Here is a 23224-nt window from a genome sequence, read left to right on the forward strand (position 1 = left end):
ACTGGTGGGTCACTACCCAAAAGTGGGTAGCAGGTCTATTCGGACTGGGTCGCGGACAGCAGGGAAAGAACAATGCCACGGTTCTCCCATTGAAGATATTTCAGCGGCCGCCCAAGTGATAGCCTATTTAGGACTGCCGAGGCAGATTTATTGATAACCTTGCAATCAGCTAAAGGCTTCTCATCTGCACTTTGGCACGAGTGTAACGGAACCAGCTCGCAATCATGATCTGCTCTTCTCTCTGGTGCGCGCATGCAACAACCGAGCTTAAAACTGCAGACCTTAAAACAGATGTGACCAAGTTCAATTCTAGTGAGACTGTACTAGTTTAAAGCGTTACGGAGGAAGTGAAGTCGAACCTCTCAAACAGTAGGCAGCCCTGAAGGAAAAGAACAACACTGTGCTATGCGCAAATTTGTTTCATTATACATCATCACCTTTACAAAATTGTTTCACGATTTTACATAAGTTATATTTTGACAATGTTATAGTTTCATATGAAATAATCTAATGGTAGAATCTATTAGACCTCATTTTATATCAACAGTGGCAGTTGTAGTTAAAGTTTCAAGATGTGATTCAGCTAGTATTTATCATTTCATAAATACTATAATTTGTTGTTATTTTTACTATTATTTAAGACTAGCTACACTGACCTAACCATGGTAATGAGGAGCCTTTCCTCCTCTGTAATATGTATGTTCTGTTTGAATAATGTTTGAAATTAGGAATCAAACGGGATAATGAGCTCATGTAAGTAAATATGCTCTTCAATTTTTAAAAGGGAGGAGAGAAAACTTCCTGTCACTTTTGTTGTTGGCGTCAACAACAAAAATAGTGTCACTTGATGCATGTCCTTGTACTTGAAAACCACAAACAAAACTATGCAACATAAAAGGAAATGCGACCCAGGATACATTAAATACAGGTTTCGTTTTTACTATGGCGGGTCACCACTTGATTTCCAATGTAAAATCTGGGTCCTAAAGCAAAACCAGTTGAGAACCACTGAGTTAAAGGTACAGACAGGAGCAGTCTGGCTGCACTGTCGCTCACCTACAGTATATGTTAATTAATAATCATAGGACATTAAACGCTCACACAGCTGATGTTATTTTTCATTTAGTAGATGATTTAACATGCTATGCTAACATGTAAACTAACATGCTTTAGTCATATAACATGTTATAGTTACATGCTATTTTTTTTATCATGTTTATAATTCAGTTTATTATAATTCTGTCAGTTTTCTTATTTTCAAAAGGGAGAATTTTTTTTTTATACATCCATTAAAAAAAAATTAAAAAAAAATTCAATTATAATAAAGCATTTGTTCAACCAAAAAAAAGTTTTCAGTAGGTCACTGTAACTGATAATAATAATTGTGTAATACTGTGATACCATGAAACCGTGATATTTTCTGAGACTGTTATCGTACCGTGAAAATCTCATACCGTTGCAAACCTTATAGCCTAAATAGATGCTAAGTATAAATCAAAGTTAAGAACGAGGAAATCCAACTGGAGTGTGGAGAGACTTTTGGAATCGTACACGTCACATTGCTAGAGAGCACAAGGATGTGCTTTGCGAACATGGTAGTGCAGCATAAGGTGAGCTAGTAGGCTACACTACTATTCCATAATAAATTTAATAGATAAGTAAGGTATCTTGTTGTTTTGCCATGTCAGTGCAGCTGCCAGCTAGATGCAGGCCCAGTTCTGCAGGGATGTGAAGGTTAGAGCACCCTCAATTGAATATGAAAGCTTAATAATACTGTATATTGGCAAAGCATTTTTCCTTGAATTCCGGTGAACACAACCATCCCTGCATTAAAACCAGTAAACATGTATGATATTTGCAGATCATACATTGCACAATGAGCACAGATGCTCGTTGTGCAATTGAGCATCTGATTGGTGAAGGTTTCCGCTCTCACACAGAGATTTTCATAGCGGAATTATCTCACTTAATCGACCACCTGTTGCTTCCTATTTCTGCCATGGGATAAAATGGCACATAACTGCTGGTCAGTTTCCCAAAGCCTAATCCACACCTTAACGATAAGTGAAACGTAAAAAACTGACTGTATATTAGTGGTTGCAGATTATATCTTCAACATCGCCTGCTGCATTCAGGTGCAGAGAAAATAAGTGAAACGTAAAAAAACTGACTGTATATTAGTGGTTGCAGATTACATCTTCAACATTGCCTGCTGCATTCAGGTGCAGAGAAAAAAAGCTATAAATGATTGTACATTAGAAAAAATAACTTTTCTTAAAGGCAGTATAATTTGAGAATTAAATAATTTTTATTTGTTTTGGGATCATTAAACATGATTTCATCTAATATACATGTTGGACAAAATCTCACTATGCAGGACAAATATTTTTTATTTGTTAAATCCATGGTTAAACCCTGCTGTTCATATAAAGAGCACATGCACAAGACATGATCGTTTGACACAAAGTCAGATTCACTTTATGCTGCTTTAAAAATATCAAGGAAAAATAAAGGGGGCACATGGTATCTACTAATATAATAATTCTATAAATAACCACAGTCCTTTTAGATCGCATATGATTTGTACATATAAAATTGTATAGAATATTAATAAAGCAACAACAATGAAAAAGAGAAAAGCATTCACTGCTCTTTTCTGGATAACTTAATACACCTTTTAAAACTGAACACAAAATTAGGATAAGAAATTGCTCATTTTAGTTTACAGACCCAAAGTCGGATAGCATTAAATCAGAAACCTATTAATGTATCAAATCTACAGTATTATCATTCTGTGGAGACAACTGAAAAACAATTCTGAATTTAACTTTTACCTGCAATATTTTTCCTGGTACCAGTCCATGTTTTCATTATTGCCATAAACAACTCGAACAAACTTTAAAGTTTAAAAGATTGTGGTTTTCTGGGTCGTAAATTGGACCCGAGTTGTATCACTCGGGTCCAATTTAAACTGAAAAGCGCGCAAACGCACATGTTTTATCACTTGTAGAGGCACATTTGATGACTTGTTTAAAGTAAATAAAGGCAATTACAACTGAAAACAAATGTTATGGCATTATTTGAAGATGTTCAATGACATATGTGCCAACAGAGAAATATTTGACTGATTACAAATGATAAGGAAGGTCTGGTAGACCCAATCATCTAACAGCCGTTGTAAACCAGTCCAAAATAAACAGCGAGAATTTAAATATTAACACAACAATACAGTCACATAATTTCAGATGTGTATGTTAATAAATGTTGGCTTATAGTCTATATTTCACCCAGAGGGGTACCTCAGCCCATGTGGGCAATTAAGTTTATGACTTCTTATACAGATCAGATGGGGTTTATTCGGAGCTGCAGCTCTTTTGATAACATTAGGCATTTCATCAATATCATGTGGTCAGTGGCGTACGATCAGACTCCGGTCGCTGCCATCTCACTTGATGCCGAAAAAGTGTTGATATGGTAGAATGGGATTATCTTTTTAAGATTTTGGAAATGTATGGGTTCGGGAATACTTTTATTGGGTGGATTAAGTTACTTTATAGAAACCTGGTAGCGGCGGTTCAAATGAATGGATTAATTTGATTATTTTACTCTGGATAGGGGCAGCTGGCAGGTGTGTCCTCTTTCCACCTTATTGTTCTGTCTTGCCCTGGAACCATTAGCAGCCGTGATAAGAAAGGAGGATGATTTTCCAGGGGTGGTGGCAGGAGGTCTGGCGCATAAGCTTTTGCTTTACGCAGATAATAATTTATGATTTGTCTCCGACCCTACTAGATCTATGCCTTGCCTCCACAGAACTATTCATTCCTTTTCTAAATTCTTAGGATACAGAGTGAATTGGTCTAAATATGAAGCTTTGGCTCTGACAGCGTACTGCCCGGTAACAGCTTTTCAACCAGTGGCCCAAACAGGGCATTAAGTGTTTGGGTATTTTATTCCCAGCAAATTTGTCTGATTTAGTTAATTTTGACCCCTTAATAAAAAGTTTTTCGAGCGATGTGGGCTTCATTACATTTATCTATGACTGGGAAGGTTAATGTTATTAAAATGAATTGTATGCCAAAATTCGACTACCTGCAACAATCTCTCCCTATAGATGTCCCCCTCTCTTATTTCAAGCAATTTGATAGCATAGCGAAGTCCTTCATTTGGAATGGTAAACATCCCAGTAAGTTACATAGGCCAACTGACAAAGGTGTTCGAGGTCTACTTAAGATTTTGTTTTATTATGCATTCGGTCTCATACATTTGGCTCATTGGTCACTCCCACCTGAGAGAGCCTCTGCCTGGTTTTGTATTGAATAGGAATTTCTTTCCCCTATTTCACCATTACAAAGCCTTTCTATCAAACTAACCGGAGAAGTTAAGTTACACCCCGTTATCTCGCATGTGTACTCGATATTGACAAAAGAGTCCAGTGTGTTTAATTCGGACAGTTTTTTAAATGTAGCCTCGAGCATGTGGCTGATCCCAAAATTATGTATTAATAAGTCCCCTTTCTGCTGGACAGAGTGGATTGTGAGGGAGGTTAATACACTCAGTGACCTATATGAGAGTGGAGTGTTGAGATCCTTTGAAAATATGGTTCAACATTTTGGGATTCTCAGTTCTTTAGGTATTTACCCCCCACCCCCCCCCCCGCTGGCGATGCCAATCAGAAGATGGGGACACAAACCATGTTTTTTGGTGGTGTGTTAAGATCCAAGAATTTTGGTGGAGGGTTCAGTTTTATGTGTAATGTATTGGGCACTTAAATAACATTTTGCCCAGACTTTGTATTTTAGGTGATGGGGCAGTCATTAATATAGGGAATAAGTACATAAAGAATTGGGTCCTGGCCATTGTTATGATTGGCAGACGGATTATTGTCAGGGGATGGAAGTCGTCTGGAGCGCCCTCTGTTCAAGAGTGGTGCACTGAGATGGGCAGGGTAGTGGCATTTGAGATGTTGTATAGAAAGCTGGACGATCTGGCGTTATTTGATTTGGAAATAGGGCAGATATTTGGCCTTTTTGGAAGGCTCTCGGGGAGGGGCAGTGGGGAGGGATCTCTAGTTTTAAATGTGTGTGCGCAATTTTATTATTCTTTGAAAGTATACTTTTTTTGTGTGTGTGTGTTCTAAATATTTACGACTACATGTTCGGGGGGGGGTGGAGGGGAGGGTTTAAATTTATATAATTTGATTCCGCATTTTCTGTTATGTTTATTTAATTTGTTGAACGGAATCAATAAAAATTGTTAATAATAAAAAAGAAACAGAATGTGTCTCCTTCTGAGCGGTATGATGGCTGCGAAGTCTTGGCTGATTTCTTTTGATTTACCCATGATGTCAAGCAAAGAGGCACTGAGTTTGAAGGTAGGCCTTAAAATACATCCACAGGCACACCACCTATCAGAAGCTAATTGTCTAAAGGCTTGACATTTTCTGGAATTTTCCAAGCTGCTTAAAGGTACAGTTATCTTAGTGTATGTAAAGTTCTGACCCACTAGAATTGTGATCAATTAAAAGTGAAACAATCTGTCTGTAAACAATTGTTAGGAAAATGACCCGTGTCATGTCCAAAGTATAGATGTCCTAAACGACTTGCCAAAATATAGTTTGCTAATATTAAATCTGTGGAGTGGTTAAAAAATGAGTTTTAATGACTTCAACCTAAGTGTATGTAAACTTTTCAACTGTATGGGTTATCATTTCGTCTTCGGTTTGACACTAAGCTTCATTTTGTATAGGGCTATCTATCTTAATATAGAGAGTATTTTGTTAGCCTATACTTGTTCTAAAGTCTTATTATTTTTTCTTTTTTTTTTTTTCTCAATAAGCCTTTTAAAAATTTTGCCAGCAAAAACTAGGCAAAGTGATATTACTGGGAAGAGGAAAAGTCAATTAGCTTACATAAAGCCAGTTATGACCTGATAAAAGGTGAAATGATCGGTATCAGCCGATCAGGTGACAAGAACATCGGCGATCGTATCGGCTGTAAAAATCCTGGTCGGAGCATCGCTACTGCCAATAATTACGTTTTTAAATGGTGATTAAGAATTTTACTGTCTGTTATTACAGTCCATGAATGTAATATCTGAAGAACAACAGTGTGATGTAATGTGAAATTGCAGTGCTGAGATATTGTGACACTAAACATCTTGTTGCCCCGCAGGTGTAGCTGCTAGGGTCTAGAGGAGATGCCACTGAGGTTCCGGTCCTTTGTTCCGTATACACTTCCTGGAGTGCTGGCGCTCATAGGCTGGTGGTGGTACATCTCCCGCAAGAAAGAGCGAATTGCCAGCCACGACAGTGAGGAGGGTTCAGCTATGGGCTTGCGGACCTCCTCTGGGGAGGGCAGCAATGGGATTGTCGATAAGGGCTGTCCCACAGAAAGCACCACACACCGTAGAACCAGTCAAGACAGAGTCAAAGCCAAAGAGCAAAGACCTGTTGAGCAGAAAGTTGTAGCAGAGATTGACACACCACTGCTAAAAGGGACATCGGGAGAGGCTCTTGGCACTCCTCAAGTTGTCCTGGCGAGTGGACAGCGAAGCGCTTCTCAGAGCAATACAGAATCAGTCCCCCGACAGAATAACCCAGAGACCACCAGGCAGATGGCTCCTGTCTCATCTTCAACCCCAACAAAAACAGTGGAGGAGAGCCCACATCACAAAGCACCAGAGGCAGCCACTGAAAGCATACCCTCAAACCAGTTACCCCAAGCAATAGATCCAGGGAATACTGCATCAATTAAGAAGCAGGGCGAAAAGCAACCACTTAACAGACAGAGGTCTGCAGAATTGTCCAAAGCAGAGCGTCCCGAGCCCGAGGGAGAGGTGGCTGCTGAAACCACTGCGCCAACTTGTGCCGACTTGACAAATGTTGAGCTAGCTTCCACTACATCCTCAACCGAGGACCAAGCTGGGAAGCTGGAGACCATCAGTCCAAAAACGCCAATGTCTCTGTCTTCATTCCCTAACTCCACTAGCACACCCCTCTCAGAAAGCTTATCAGAGGCCTGGCACCATGAAAACGGAGAACTGGGTTTGCCAGCTGAGACCAGTCCAGACATGCAGGAGCTCCAGCGTCTCGCGGCAGGGCTGATCACTGAGGTCATCTCGGCAGCCACCCAGGAGGTCATGGCGGTCAGCAGCTGTGAGTCCCGGCACAGCAAGGGCTCTGAGGCGGCCGACAGCAGCACACTGGCTGTAAATGGAAGAGAAGACACCAGGGACAAGGATCTGTGTGTACATTTGGAAAACACTTCTTTAAAAAGTCATGCAGAGACACAGGCGGCACAGACAGCGGAAGAGATAGTCAACGGTTGTCTGTCGCCTTCTCTGTGGAAGATGCAGGAAAGTTACAAGAGGAGAGCGGAGAGTGAAGAAAGAGGCTTGTTAACAATGTCATCTGGGGAAGCACTGGAGTCAACACCGGTTCTGGCCAAATTCCAGGCGGAGGAAGCTCTGGTTGAAGACTCAGGATGTAGCACATGCCAGTCCGAGGATGGAATTAGCACAGAGGACCTCCATTGCACAGGGTTTTCGTCGGTTGTGTCTGAGAGCAAAGAGGACCTTATTCAAATTTCAGGTACATGTAGGGTGTCAGAGGGTCATGGAGATGGACTGCTGGAGAGTTCTGCTTTGTCTGCCCTTCAGGAGTCTGCACTTACTGCAGAAAATGTGGCTACAGTTTGTGAAGCAGCACAGTTTAACGGCACGGGGCTTAGGAATGGTGCCACTAGTGAGGTAGAAGCTGACCAGTCTGGAGGTGAGTGACATCTCTTTCTTAAGCCCAAAGTATACTTCAGTTTTCCACGTCCCAGTATGCCTTGCGCACAGTGTGCATGACACAAATTGCAACATCAGCACAGAATGCGCAGACTGCCCAGTTCTTGTAGACATGTGGACAGTCTGCGTCTTTGCGTGTTGTCTGCACATGCACCTTTAGTTGACTGCACTAAAAAGATATTCACAAAGCAGTCGTAGTGCGCATACATTTAACCCATCCAACACGTTCAAATAGACTTTTGGTCAAAATAGTATACTCGGAAAGGCTTAAGTATTCGGCCATGCACAAGACATGGATAACGCCACGCGGAGTTAACACTTAGACTGCACTATTAGTCAAAGTAAAATGTATTATTAACTAATAAACTCTACATTCTTAAAAGTGAAGGGGCAGCACTCTTCTCTCTGTAGTCTAATGTAGAAGTTGACCGATTTATTGGGGCTGATATTTGCATTTTTTAACTATCGGCTATTGGAAAAATTAACTGAGTATTTTTGGTGGTCAGCACTGGAGAGTTCTAGTCTGAACTCCTTGGTTCTACAGTATAACGATGCCCTCTAGAGGTTAAAAAAAACAATCACTGACACTGTGTAGTTTGTTGTTCAAGGTTACTAGGCTATTTATAGAAACCAATGCTTTAAAAGTGGATTTAAAACATCAACAGTGAAAAGCCAAGGTGTGTATACAGTACAATACACATTATTGTTATTGTCATGGTACAATAAATCAATAATTTAAGACAACCAAATGTGGTTTAATTAATTTGAAGAAACCTCTGACTGCTGCATAAACTGCTATTGTGTGGAAACAGATCATGAACATGTTATGTATTGACAGACTGGGTGCTAAATTTCAGTATGTTTGCCATTTTATATATTTAAAGAGGACTTTATTTGCAGTTTGCAATGAATCCCCCCGTTTTAGATATGAAGTCAGGAATTTTTATATCATCTAAAATATTGACCAGTGTTTATGGAAAATCAGATAATCTGAAAGTTGGCTGGGAAAGACTACACACTGTTACAGACCGTATCTGACAATTTAATTTTATGTGTTGACGGACGGCTCTTGACCTTTCCAAAATGGCGGACTCGTCGACGTATTGTGGCCTATAGGAACAGCTTCTAATAAGATATCTACGGATAGAAATCAATGGCTTGAGGGGCGTCCAATTTGTTTCAGTTGGGTTATAAACATGAGCGCTCCAAGGAGGTTTTGTTTTTGCTTTTGCTGACCTGTAATATGTTTATTAATATTTTCATTAATTTCAGATGGCAGAGGCTTTAAAGAAGTTACCAGTGTGGGAGAAATTTATTGAAGTATCACCATGGAAAGTAATACTAAAGTTCATATTATAGATTTTTATAACTATCGGTGGATTAATCGGCTATCGGCCTGTTTTCTCACCTTAGCAGTATATACTCTAGTATACTGCTTCGAGCATGACCCTAGAAAAGTTGGTAAATGGGTATTTGTAGTGTTGTCAATTAGAGCTCGGCGATATAGCAAAAGACATTTCTATTTTTTCAGTGTTTGACAATATTTGTAACATTTTAAAGGCAGTTTTTTGTTTTTTTCCCAGGGTAACCGTAAATGGCCAAATTGTCATTGTAGCCAATTAGATTCAAGATAGTTCAGTTTTCCACACTGTTTTTCACTTAATTTATTAAACAGGAGAGTCCATTTAAAGAAGGTGAATATTTTTACGAAAGCATTTTAATGTATGAAAAAAATGTAATGCAGGGAATGTTTCTTTTTGAGTGATGCAAAGAAATCTTCTTGAAGATTTGAATTTTGAGAGTTTTGAATCATTTCATTTCAGTTTGAACTGATTCACAGAAATTAATAGAGGGAAGAGGCTGATTGTTTTCTTTGTCAGAGGACCTTCTCATCTGTATCCGTCATGTTTGTTATTGTTACCCCTTGGTTGCTTGGCTGACAATAGAGACCTGGCTAAACAGACATTTGCGTTTGGTCTGTAAAAGTATGCCCCTGAAAATCGCCAATATATGAGTTACAGTAATGTTGACAGGAGCATGTGTGCCATTTGTTTACTCTTGGAAACAAAATGCCAACTATGGTTTTAATGATATGCAGTTCATCTCAGAATTTGGTTCAGGTGGTATTTCTTATCTATTTATTCACTTAGCAGATCTTTTCTTACAAACTGATTAGCGTGGGTAAACTTTTGCTTAAGGTGTTTTGATTTTTATAGATTGGATTCAATTAAATGTATGTTAGAACTTTGACCAAATTGACTAGACTGCTTGTCTTCTCAACAGGTTCAGATGTGAATAGCATGGATTCAGTGGACAGCTGTTCCACTTTGGGGATGGGAGACAGCCAGCTGAGTGGCAGCCAGGCCTGTCAATCACAGAGCTCAGAGCTTATTGTGTGGGAGATTGAGGTGCCAAAGGTGCGTTCCCCTTTAGACCTCACAGTTTGTTTCAGATTTACTGTTTACGGATTTAAGTTTTTCCTTTAACCACTATAGCAGTTTTCAGAGAAAAAATGGGATCTAAATTAAACGTCAGAGCAGTACTTTTATGTGTCTGTGACCTCCGGCTTCTTATAGTTTGAATAGGAGAAACTACTACTGGTGAAAACATTAGTTTTTCCATTCAGAGAGTCACATTACTCATAATTTTTATTAATTTGTTATTAATGGATTTTTTTGAAGGGGTCATATTACATTTTTTAAATGTTATTCTCTCCCAGAGTTCCACTTATGTTAGTAAAGTTTTTTTTCTTTTTTTTTTTTTTTATGTGTGCAAAAAAACAATCGTAATTTAGTTTTTCATGACCAGTTTTCACTCTTTCTTTGACCCCTAGACTTAAACGGTCTGTGTTTTGCAGCTGTGAAATATATATTCTTATAATGTCACCTTATAAGAATAGCATAAAATATCAATACATCGATAATTGATCTTTGTTATTTTCTTGAAACGTTTTTGAGGTATCGATAAATACGTTAAAATTAGAAGCCTAATTTGTGTGCTTTTCAATTCACTGTCTGGCATAATAACTTTGGGAGACCACAAGGGGGTGATACAACATTTACTGTACTTGACAGTCACACACAAGACATAGTGCAGATATCACACAGAGTCGATGTGGTGCAGGTGGCAGTCCAAAGTTGTGAATCTAGTCATCATACACACAAGTTATGGTTTTTGTACTTCAACAATGAACAAAGTGACATTGAGTATTTTTCACATTTTAGAACGCTCCATGTTGTCCGATAGGGTAACCCTTCAAGTTACTCTGCCGCTCAGACTTTACCAAAGTTGTGTTGAGAAATATGTAGTGAAGTGACAAATAATTTTGCAACGAGTAGCCCTATTTATATCTGAAAAATTTTTTTTATATATAGATCGATAATAATCTGAAAAATTCTGATTATCGGTGCTTGAAAAAACATCAGTCCCAAGCATGTGAAATGAAAAGCAGCACTTTATTTTATAAGACACTGGTTGCCCCATTGTTCAGTAATTGCCTTTTTGCAAAGGCTGCATTACTTTAGCCCTATTCAGATGGCAATTATTTTACATGGGGACATGAGGTAATTCCAGCATTTACAGGGGGTAGTCATTGATTTTATTGGCATCTGAATCCGAAAATGTCAGTGTTTTTCTCCCACCTCCTGCAAAAAAATTCGCAGCCAAATTACCTACTGTTTTTTGACAAACACCAAGGTCGTGTGATAACCGATTACCGGTTACCATCCGAATCCACATCTCTGAGTTTATAATCCAAAAGCCATTTTGGAAATCCTTTTTATCCACTGCTAATTGCAGTACGTTTGTGCTGCTCGTAGTAACAGCTTTGGTGGTAATGGACAGTTGTGGAAGTTGGAGGATTGTGTAACAGAAATTTTTGAAAATTCACAATAATAAAATTACGTAGCCATTCCACCACAGTGAGTGGGAACTCTTAAGGGAAAGGAAAAACGAGAGCCAGATCATGTAAACTTTCGAGCAGTCCCATAAAATTTGCCGGGTTAATGTCTAATTATTTAAAAGGTTTAATTTCCACCTCCACTTTTTAAACGCTAACAGATAGCGTAATTATTTAGCGTAATTCCATCATTTTGATAGATACAACATAAGAACCATTTTTACCATAGCTCCTCAAATTTCATTTGAACCATCTTTACTGTCCTTGATATGTGCGGCTTCTATACCTATTTGTGTGTGCTTAGGAGAGAGCGCGCAAGCGTCGCAACTGAGGTGATGCGGGTGACGAAACATGCATACCCCCATTGACAGATTTATTTGGCTGCGTTGATTAACAGTCTTGTCCCTGCAGTTTCTTGATTCGTTTAATTGCTCTTCGCAAGAAGTCTTGCTCCGTATGTGAAAATGTAACTGTAAATGTCCACAGCGTGGTTCATCATGCTTTAAAAAATTTATTTAACTTTAGCGTAATTCCAAACATATTTCAACACAGAGGACGCAGTTTGTGGATTGATTAATTTTCCATATAACAAGCGCAACTGCAATCATGTGATCGACAAAAAGTCTCGCTCGTCCCCTGTGATTTAATTGTCATCAGAACACATGAGTTTTATCACCGAGGAGCCATGAAAATTACTTTTACAGACGTCACCCTGAGAAACAATTGCTGTCCGAATAGTGCTTATGTGATCCATGCAGAAATTAAGCTCTTTTTCTTATAAGATAAAAGAAAATTTAACTGCCCTATATGACCCCTTTAAAACTTTCACTCATCTCTGTGGTTCCCCTCTGTTTTTGCAGCATCTAGTTGGACGGCTAATCGGCAAACAAGGGAGATACGTGAGCTTCCTGAAGCAGAGCTCCGGTGCTAAGATCTACATTTCAACCCTGCCTTACACTCAAGAGTTCCAGATCTGCCATATAGAGGGTGAGTAACTCACTTTGCTCATGTTGTTTTGGGATCAGCAATGACCTCCTTGATGATAGTTTTTGCTGTTCTTACTTGGTTCTTAGGGACCCAGCAGCAGGTTAATAAGGCGCTGGCTCTGATTGGGAAAAAGTTCAAAGATTTGGACCTGACAAACTTGTACGCTCCACCTGCCCCTCCACTAACGCTGCCCTCCTTGCCCATGACTTCCTGGGTAAGATTGGTTAAGATGAAACTGTTATTATCAGTACATTTCAGTGTTCATTGAAATGTATTGATAATCGGCATTTCTCTCCACTGGTACATCATGTCTTAATTTGTTAACTGGGCTCATCACAGTGCTTCATGCGAAGTCTTACTCTGCGAACAAAGACATCGGAAGATTAAGGGGCAGATCACAGCGCTGCATGCAGTTTTTATTAATTGTTTTTACTGTGCTGCTTCACTTTTTTTTTTTTTTTTCAGTGTCACACTCAAGTTAATGTTACGTTTTAAGTGTTATGTTAAAAGAACCTCAACTTTTATAAAAGTGTCTCGAGACACCTCAGTTCTGTACAATTTGTTGAACTACTACTTTTTTTTTACGCAAACACGTGTTCCATCTGAACGGCCCCTAATTCATCCAGATCTGCATGCTAAAGAAGATTTTAATTGGGTCTGTCTGTATTTCACAGCTTCTGCTGCCCAATGGGGTGACCGTGGAGGTGATTGTGGTGAACATTGTCTCGGCCGGTCATGTGTTTGTCCAGCAGCACACTCACCCGACGTACCACGCCCTGCGCAGCCTGGACCAGCAGATGTTCCTGTGCTACTCACAGCCCGGCACACCCACCTTGCCCTCACCCATTGAAGGTAAGATCTTTTTGTTTTTCTTTATTTTCTTCTTTTTCTCTACATAGAGAAGTCATTGTTCTCAATCTCTCATCTGTTTTTCAGTTGGTGTGATTTGTGCGGCCCCAGCTGTCGATGGAGCCTGGTGGCGAGCGCAGGTTATCTCATTCTACAAAGATTCGAATGAAGTAGAGATCCGATATGTAGATTACGGAGGCTATGACAGAGTCAAGATTGACGCTCTTCGTCAGATCAGGTTCGTTTCCTTTCCTCCAGTACACTACTATTTCACTTTTAAATACTCTGATAGGGTTAAAAATGTGACTTAAAGTGGACTCAATTAACTTTGCTTACCAGGTCGGACTTTGTGACATTACCGTTCCAAGGAACAGAAGTGTTATTGGACAACATCGCCCCTCTTCCAGGTTTGGCTTGTTCTTTTATAGCTTAAGTTGAATCTTAAGGCCAGTGTTCACCATCTTGGATCTTACCATATTCACATCTGCATTAGGAGAGGACAGGTTCTCGTCTGAGGCCAATTCAGCATTCGAAGAACTGACGAGAGGGGTTCCTTTGCTGGCACAGGTGAGTGTTTAATTAATGGATTATATCTAAAATAATGGTATTTGCATTGGTGCAAGTTTAATGGGAAATTCTCTCTTGTAGGTCACCAACTATGACAACAATACAGGACTTCCTTTAGTACACATGTGGAACATGGTGGGAGAGGAGGTGAGGGTTTTTTCCCACTCCTGTGTTACCTCAATTTGTTTAGTATGTGCATATACACATTTTTGTCTCTTAAAGCAGGGTTTACGTACTGGCGCCCCCCTTAAGACAAAAACCCTCGACCTCCTACTTTTTATCCAGATTTATATACATAACCTACAATTCTAATATATATATATATATATATATATATATATATATATATATATATATATATATATATATTAGACCTATATACACCTAGACAATTCGTTAATAATAAATAAAATATGGCTAATAGTGAGCAATAGTGAGTGAGTCTACATTTGTGAAACTCGCAGCATCATATCTCCATCTCTGTGTGAAACTGCACCTGTAACAAACATATGAAAACACGTCACCCCAATCTTATGTTGAACTAATGGACACGTGATTTTGTTTCACATATTTTTGGATTTTCTACATATTTCGCTACATGAAGTTCTGAAAAATCCTTTAAGCATTTTCTCTGAGGTAAAAGGTGTAAGAAGACATGATTCACAAAATGATTTCATGACTGTTTAGGCTATATCATTTGATTTGCTCACATATCTAACATCGTCAACAAGCATCAGATTGTCATTCTTATAATACGAATTAAACCATGTATTATGCTGCAGTTCCTAATAAAATTACCAGCCAAATGGCGAGTAACTACGTTTGATTTGCGTATTTTTTTTTTTTTTTTTTATCCCGCTAAATCATGTCTACAGAGGCATGGTCTTTTAAGCTAGAAAATATTTTCTATTTTTATTGATAATTTATAAATTTTCATTTTGTATTTATTTCATTTTTACATATTTATTGTATTTTTGTTTTTTTGTATATATTCTGCGCCCCCCTTGACATGCTGTAACCCTTCCCCTAGTTTGAAAACCGCTGTTTTAAAGTAATGTTCTGAATTCAATACAAGTTAAGCCTATTCAGCAGCATTTGTCACAATGTTTAATACCACAGAAAATAATTGACTCATCGCTTAAAATTGAAGTAAGCAGGGCTATGCAGTTTGAGGGTTAAAGAGCAGAAATTTAAAGACTGTATTTTTGTGAAAGCTCTTGAATGAATTCTTTCTTTAAAAAAAAAAATAATAAAATATATTCTTTGAGTTATGTATAATAAATTTTATCAGTGGGACTGCAGTTCTAGGCGGATGAACTTAATCATCACTGATGTAATTTCTGAGTTTAGAGTTTTTTGTACAGTATATAAAGTCTTTGTCTTGTATCTTGTTACATCATGCAAAAAGTTGCTGTGTTAGGGTGTTTCTTCATCTTCAGGCACTTTTAGCATGGTGGATTATAGTCTCTTTAAAACATTTTTCACAAACACACACTAGTTTAATTTGTCTACTATCAGTATCCAACAGTGTACAGGTGCATCTCAATAAATTAGAATGTCGTGGAAAAGTTCATTTATTTCAGTAATTCAACTAAAATTGTGAAACTCGTGTATTAAATTCAATGCACACAGACTGAAGTAGTTTAAGTCTTTGGTTCTTTTAATTGTGATGATTTTGGCTCACATTTAACAAAAACCCACCAATTCACTATCTCAAAAAATTAGAATATGGTGACATGCCAATCAGCTAATCAACTCAAAACACCTGCAAAGGTTTCCTGAGCCTTCAAAATGGTCTCTCAGTTTGGTTCTCTAGGCTACACAATCATGGGGAAGACTGCTGATCTGACAGTTGTCCAGAAGACAATCACTGACACCCTTCACAAGGAGGGTAAGCCACAAACATTCATTGCCAAAGAAGCTGGCTGTTCACAGAGTGCTGTATCCAAGCATGTTAACAAAGTTGAGTGGAAGGAAAAAGTGTGGAAGAAAAAGATGCACAACCAACCAAGAGAACCGCAGCCTTATGAGGATTGTCAAGCAAAATCGATTCAAGAATTTGGGTGAACTTCATAAGGAATGGACTGAGGCTGGGGTCAAGGCATCAAGAGCCACCACACACATGTCAAGGAATTTGGCTACAGTTGTCGTATTCCTCTTGTTAAGCCACTCCTGAACCACAGACAATGTCAGAGGCGTCTTACCTGGGCTAAGGAGAAGAAGAACTGGACTGTTGCCCAGTGGTCCAAAGTCCTCTTTTCAGATGAGAGCAAGTTTTGTATTTCATTTGGAAACCAAGGTCCTAGAGTCTGGAGGAAGGGTGGAGAAGCTCATAGCCCAAGTTGCTTGAAGTCCAGTGTTAAGTTTCCACAGTCTGTGATGATTTGAGGTGCAATGTCATCTGCTGGTGTTGGTCCATTGTGTTTTTTGAAAACCAAAGTCACTGCACCCGTTTACCAAGAAATTTTGGAGCACTTCATGCTTCCTTCTGCTGACCAGCTTTTTAAAGATGCTGATTTCATTTTCCAGCAGGATTTGGCACCTGCCCACACTGCCAAATGCACCAAGCGTTTGTTAAATGACCATGGTGTTGGTGTGCTTGACTGGCCAGCAAACTCACCAGACCTGAACCCCATAGAGAATCTATGGGGTATTGTCAAGAGGAAAATGAGAAACAAGAGACCAAAAAATGCAGATGAGCTGAAGGCCACTGTCAAAGAAACCTGGGCTTCCATACCACCTCAGCAGTGCCACAAACTGATCACCTCCATGCCACGCCGAATTGAGGCAGTAATTAAAGCAAAAGGAGCCCCTACCAAGTATTGAGTACATATACAGTAAATGAACATACTTTCCAGAAGGCCAACAATTCACTAAAAATGATTTTTTTATTGGTCTTATGATGTATTCTAATTTTTTGAGATAGTGAATTGGTGGGTTTTTGTTAAATGTGAGCCAAAATCATCACAATTAAAAGAACCAAAGACTTAAACTACTTCAGTCTCTGTGCATTGAATTTATTTAATACACGAGTTTCACAATTTGAGTTGAATTACTGAAATAAATGAACTTTTCCACGACATTCTAATTTATTGAGATGCACCTGTATGTACATGCAACATAAGAAATTGTCATTTTTTTTCTTTTTTTTTTTTTTTCTTCTGGAAGTTGTGAAAATTCCCACCACAGTATCATTTCTACCACATCTGAAATTCTGTATTGTTTATTACAAATGACGATGATGGAAATGTTTTTAAAATAAATTTGCCAACACTCTTCTCTTGCTAAGACTAATTTCATAGCTAACATTGTATGTATCCTAAATACACATACATAATATCTTCACACCTTTTTTTATGATTTGGCAAAATTACAGCTTGATTGATGCCCAATAAAAATATTATGCTCACAAGTGATATTTACCTTGATTATCTCAAGCATGTGCTTCAGACTTGCATTTTGTAAAGAAGCACATTAATGTTTAAAATGTATTTTATGGCCAAATTGTTTGGTGTGGTGGAAATGACGCCACGACTGTGGGATAATTGCAATTTTAATAAAATGTCACAAAAATATATAAATGTTTTATTTCACTCTGTTTACATTATTGTTTTAAATGTAATAATTTGTATTTTTATAATGCGTTTTCATAATTTAAAAAGTCAGGCTCTGGGACACGGCTAAAAATAAATCTATACATAAATCATTTGAAAAGGACGTTATTTGTAAATAAGGGCTTGGTAAAAAGTTTGTCAGTTTTAATGTGACCTTCATATAAAAAGCAGACCAGTTAGTTTTAATAAAAATCAACTCTTGGGACATGAAATTGCCCAAAGTTGAAGAAACACCCATTTACTGGCTTCACATGGTCATGACAGGAGTGTAAATATTATTGTCATGCAAACCTGTCTAATGTTGTGTTTTTAGTTATACAAAACCGTTTTTGAAACAGTACAGTAGTGTAGTAGCATGCAGTAAGTGTGAATTACTGTAACAAAAAACATTATCTTTTTAAAGACTGATTGTCGAGTCAAATTATTCTCGGTGGTAATCAACATTACACCACAAATACTGTCGTTGGAGCAATGTTTTAAAATAGCTCTGAGCTTGAGCTTTGGCATAGTGAAAGTGCAAAATACAGTGCATCTGGAAAGTATTCACAGCGTTTAACTTTTTCCACATTTTGTTACAGCCTTATTCCAAAATGGATTAAATTCATTATTTTCCTCAATTTTACAAATAATACCCCATAATGACAACGTGAAAGAAGTTTGTTTGAAATCTTTGCAAATTTATTTAAAATAAAAAACAAAAAAAATCACATGTACATAAGTATTCACAGCCTTTGCCATGACTCTCAAAATTGAGCTCAGGTGCATCCTGTTTCCACTGATCATCCTTGAGATGTTTCTACAACTTGATTGGAGTCCACCTGTGGTAAATTCAGTTGATTGGACATGATCTGGAAAGGCACACACCTGTCTATATAAGGTCCCACAGTTAACAGTGCATGTCAGAGCACAAACCAAGCCAAGAAGTCCAAGGAATTGTCTGTAGACCTCCGAGACAGGATTGTATCGAGGCACAGATCTGGGGAAGGGTACAGAAAAATTTCTGCAGCATTGAAGGTCCCAATGAGCACAGTGGCCTCCATCATCCGTAAATAGAAGACGTTTGGAACCACCAGGACTCTTCCTAGAGCTGGCCGCCCGGCCAAACTGAGCGATCGGGGGAGAAGGGCCTTAGTCAGGGGGGTAACAAAGAACCTGATGGTCACTGACAGAGCTCCAGTGTTTCTCTGTGGAGAGAGGAGAACCTTCCAGAAGAACAACAATATCTGCAGCACTCCACCAATCAGGCCTGTATGGTAGAGTGGCCAGATGGAAGCCACTCCTCAGTAAAAGGCACATGACAGCCAGCCTGGAGTTTGCCAAAAGGCACCTGAAGGACTCTCAGACCATGAGAAACAAATTCTCTTTTGATTGAACTCTTTGGCCTGAATGGCAAGCGTCATGTCTGGAGGAAACCAGGCACTGCTCATCACCTGGCCAATACCATCCCTACAGTGAAGCATGGTGGTGGCAGCATCATGCTGTGGGGATGTTTTTCAGCAGCAGGAACTGAGAGACTAGTCAGGATCGAGGGAAAGATGAATGCAGCAATGTACAGAGACATCCTTGATGAAAACCTGCTCCAGAGCGCTCTGGACCTCAGACTGGGGCGAAGGGTCGTTGTCCTGTTGGAAGATGAACCTAAGCACACAGCCAAGATAACAAAAGAGTGACTCCGGGACAACTCTGTAAATGTCCTTGAGTGGCCCAGCCAGAGCCCAGACTTGAACCCGATTGAACATCTCTGGAGAGATCTGAAAATGGCTGTGCACCGACTCTCCCCATCCAACCTGATGGAGCTTGAGAGGTCCTGCAAAGAAGAATGGGAGAAACTGCCCAAAAATAGGTGTGCCAAGCTTGCAGCATCATACTCAAAAAGACTTGAGGCTGTAATTAGTGCCAAAGGTGCTTCAACAAAGTATTGAGCAAAGGCTGTGAATACTTATGTACATGTGATTTTAAAAAAAAAAAAAAAAAAAATTTTTAATTTTTTTTTTTTAATAAATTTGCAAAGATTTCAAACGAACTTCTTTCACGTTGTCATTATGGGGTATTGTTTGTAGAATTTTGAGGAAAATAATGAATTTCATCCATTTTGGAATAAGGCTGTAACACAACAAAATGTGGAAAAAGTGAAGCGCTGTGAATACTTTCCGGATGCACTGTATGCATGTGAAATACCGAGGTGTTTAACATGCCAACTAAAACACTGCATCCAGTCTCGATGCTGTTTTTATATATAATGTCACTCATTTTAAGGAGCGCTGTGTCATGCACCATCCTATCACATTTATACCCCTGATAATGAGTACAATAAATAACATTTTTTGGATCTTGTTTCGTAGCTGGTCCTGCTGAACCGCACTTTGGCAGAGCGAGGTCTTGGCACCTGGGTGGACAGTTTCTGATCCTCCAGTCAGTGCTCCCTCATTCCCTACTCTTCTTACTCGCTTCTCGGACCACCTGCCCTCTAATTATCATCGGCACGCATCATGAAGATCTGCAGGTTCTGTCCTCACACCACCATGAAGTGCGCATCACTGGCCATGAGAATTTCATTTTTGGTTTGCTGTCCCCGCCTATTCTGGTTTCTTTTCTACCCCCTTTCACAAGAAATCTATGTACTGTATAAAAGAAAAATGAAGATAGACAAGTGTCAATGACCGAACACCCAATAAGGACTGAAGTTTCTTGACTCTGTGCTCTTGTAAATTTAAATATTGTAACTAAATAAAGGTTAATTTTTTTCCATCCTACCAGACTCCTTCCAGCACAATCCCGACAGTGGATTGTAATGACCGTGGATGGAAAAATTTGTTAAAATAAAAATAACGATGAGTTGAGAAGAAAACTGGTGCAGTGAAAGCTTGGTGCTGTTGCTACTGTTGTAATGTTGGAACTACATGTCATCATGTTTGTCTTTTACATTATGGCTTCGTTCCAGTGTCTCACTCTCCAACAAGGTTGGTTTTTGGAAGCAATTGATTCTTTTAAGGAATAGTTCTGCAGAGCCAATGCAAAATAATTGGTTCACAACTGCAAGACCTCCATTTCAATGTCTGTCTGTTTAACTGTGTGGCCTTAGAGGCGGAGACGACACCCATCCCATCACCCTCCTTACCACACTCTGGATCTTTAGTACTCGTCCTGCAGACTGCTTTTGACATGAAAAGTCCTGACACCAAGCTTCACTTTGAAGGTCATGCAGTCTTTGATTTACTTGTACTACACTTAAGTCTTTTAATCCAAGAGACATCTACGCCCTCTTGACCTCTGGGCCTTTTTCGAGAAGACTACACAAGTCCTCTAGCCCTAGAGCAACACTAGAACTTGAAGTGGTGCTGCAATAGAAGGTAAAAGGGCATCCTACACCTATCCTGACCTGTGGACACTAAAACCTTTGGCCTGAACGAACTACTACAAAAACCAGAACACTACTGTGTGACTGGGACTACTGGGTAGATGAACTACATATAATGAATGGGTCTGTATGTATTTTTGTATGCATGTAATTCTGCTCCAAAGCACGTCTTTGGCCTCGTGCATTGTCGATTCACACATCGCATTCGCACTTCACTGTGCACCATCGTAAGTGTGATGGACGCTGGCTTTCGTGTCACTCAGATCTCAGTTGCGCAATAAAGTTCTGGCCCACGACCACGTTCCTTAGATACTAATTGCCATTACTGACATCTGCTACTCTTTGCATTCTGTAATAACATGATACACTGTGTCCAATCCCAGGAACCCACCTTCCTGTCATTTATGCACCAATTGGCTACTAGGAGAAGCTCCCAATACACCTGTCTTGAAAAAGATAAAAGCTTTAAGCCTTATTCATTGCTTTTTTTTATGTTGGTTTTACATGGGTTGTGAAGAAGTCACATTAATACTGTATCTGTAATTTGTTTAAATTATAATGGCACAGAGATGAATGATATTCTTCCTTTTTTTGTACATTTTCATTGATCATTATTTTTCTTATGATATTTGGCCAGGACTTGCCCCTTTTTCTGCTGCTTAAATTTTTTTAGTCCAATGTTGTTGGGACCCCAGAATGTCTCATGTTCCTGTATGGCATTTAGCTTGATCATCGGTTGTCTGGTTGGTTTTGATTTTTAATACTACAGTTTAAGACTTTTTTTTTTGTTTTGTTTTTTTAAAGCCCTCTAGCTGGGTGCTTTTGGATCTGCATTGAGCAAAAAAGAAGTAAATCCTTCCACTGTGTATATTTGGCCTCAGACTGGAAATGTTCTGGATAAAATCTTTAAAGGTTTAGTTCATCCAAAAATTAATATTCTGTCATTTACTCAATCTCATGATGTTCCAAACTCAAATGAAGGAGATTTTGGGGAGAATGATAGCCTCAGTCACCATTCACTTTTTGAATGTGAAAAAAATTTGATGAAAGTGAAAAGTCACTGAGGCTATCCGTTATTCCTAACAACTCCCTTTGTGGTCGACAGGGAAAAAAGCAAGTCATACAGAATTGGAACAACATGATGGTGAGTAAATAAGAGTTTAATTTTGGGTGTGCTATTCTTTTAAACAATTTTCCTTAATGGGTTTATTTTTATTTTTTTATTAAAATGGTAAAACGCCACTCTAGCAGTAGAATAGAGCTTAATATGTGAAAACTGACAGCACTGGAAAGTAAAATCGACTTAGAGAAGGGTGAGACTTTTGTGAGGGGCACTACACAAGCAAACGTGTTTTTTTTTTTTTTTTTTGGTTTTGTTTTTTTTTTTTTTTTTTTTTAATAAACTGTCTTGCATCCATCCTAGGCATGAGCTCTTCATTTGATAACGTATTCTATGTTACAGGACCGATATGAATATTTTTTCAGGAATGGATGTGCTTGACCTATGTCAGGGTGTTTAGCCTTTTGTGGAATTTCCCTGTTATGTCTGCCTGCAGTAAAGTGGGTGAATGAATAAGGAGCCACATTGACCTCAGAAATTAATTCTATAATTCTCCTATCTTTAGGTCTACATTTTCATTTCATTTATTGATCATACACTCCTATCTTCACTGACATGGTTTCCTACCACCATTGCAAATGTGTTTTCTGTATGTTCCTACCCGCTCTCCTTTAATGGAAAATCACGATACTTTAGACATGTCCAGGTGTGTGTGTGTGTGTGTGTGTGTGTGTGTATATATATATATATATATATATATATATATATATATATATATATATATATATATATATATATAAAGGTGTCTCACTGTACTTTTGTAAAAACACGAGCGTGTATAGGAAACGAAAGAGAACATGTTTTTTTTTTTTTGTTTTCTTCTTCACACCCCTTTCCAAAATCTGCTCATTTGTTCTTTGTTGGTAGGAATGGTTTGAAATGTTTGCTTAGCTAGATAATTAATCATTTGATTATTTAAATGAGTGTAAGCAATCCTGCATAGACATGACAGGTCAGATTGTTTTTTTGTTTTTTGTTTTGTTTTTTTGGCCAGATTCATAAAAATGTTTGATTCTTTGGTTGTACAGATCTATTAGGAAAAA

At 38.6% G+C, this 23224-nt stretch overlaps 1 protein-coding gene across 5 annotated transcripts in view; it reads left to right on the forward strand.

Annotated features, from left to right (window-relative positions):
- The window catches only part of LOC127430223 (A-kinase anchor protein 1, mitochondrial-like), a 38453-nt gene extending 15982 nt beyond the window's left edge, over positions 1-22471 (forward strand). For all 5 annotated transcript variants that reach the window (XM_051679837.1, XM_051679838.1, XM_051679840.1 and 2 more), the window contains 10 exons: positions 6171-7768; positions 10072-10205; positions 12547-12673; positions 12760-12887; positions 13348-13525; positions 13610-13760; positions 13862-13929; positions 14016-14089; positions 14171-14236; positions 20046-22471. In XM_051679837.1, coding sequence (XP_051535797.1) covers positions 6196-7768; positions 10072-10205; positions 12547-12673; positions 12760-12887; positions 13348-13525; positions 13610-13760; positions 13862-13929; positions 14016-14089; positions 14171-14236; positions 20046-20108 — 2562 coding nt within the window. In that variant the 5' untranslated portion in view covers positions 6171-6195 and the 3' untranslated portion in view covers positions 20109-22471. The remainder of the gene's footprint in view (positions 1-6170; positions 7769-10071; positions 10206-12546; positions 12674-12759; positions 12888-13347; positions 13526-13609; positions 13761-13861; positions 13930-14015; positions 14090-14170; positions 14237-20045) is intronic.
- The last annotated feature ends 753 nt before the right edge of the window (positions 22472-23224 follow it).

This window comes from Myxocyprinus asiaticus, chromosome 39, assembly GCF_019703515.2.
Source record: "Myxocyprinus asiaticus isolate MX2 ecotype Aquarium Trade chromosome 39, UBuf_Myxa_2, whole genome shotgun sequence".
Taxonomy (NCBI): domain Eukaryota; kingdom Metazoa; phylum Chordata; class Actinopteri; order Cypriniformes; family Catostomidae; genus Myxocyprinus; species Myxocyprinus asiaticus.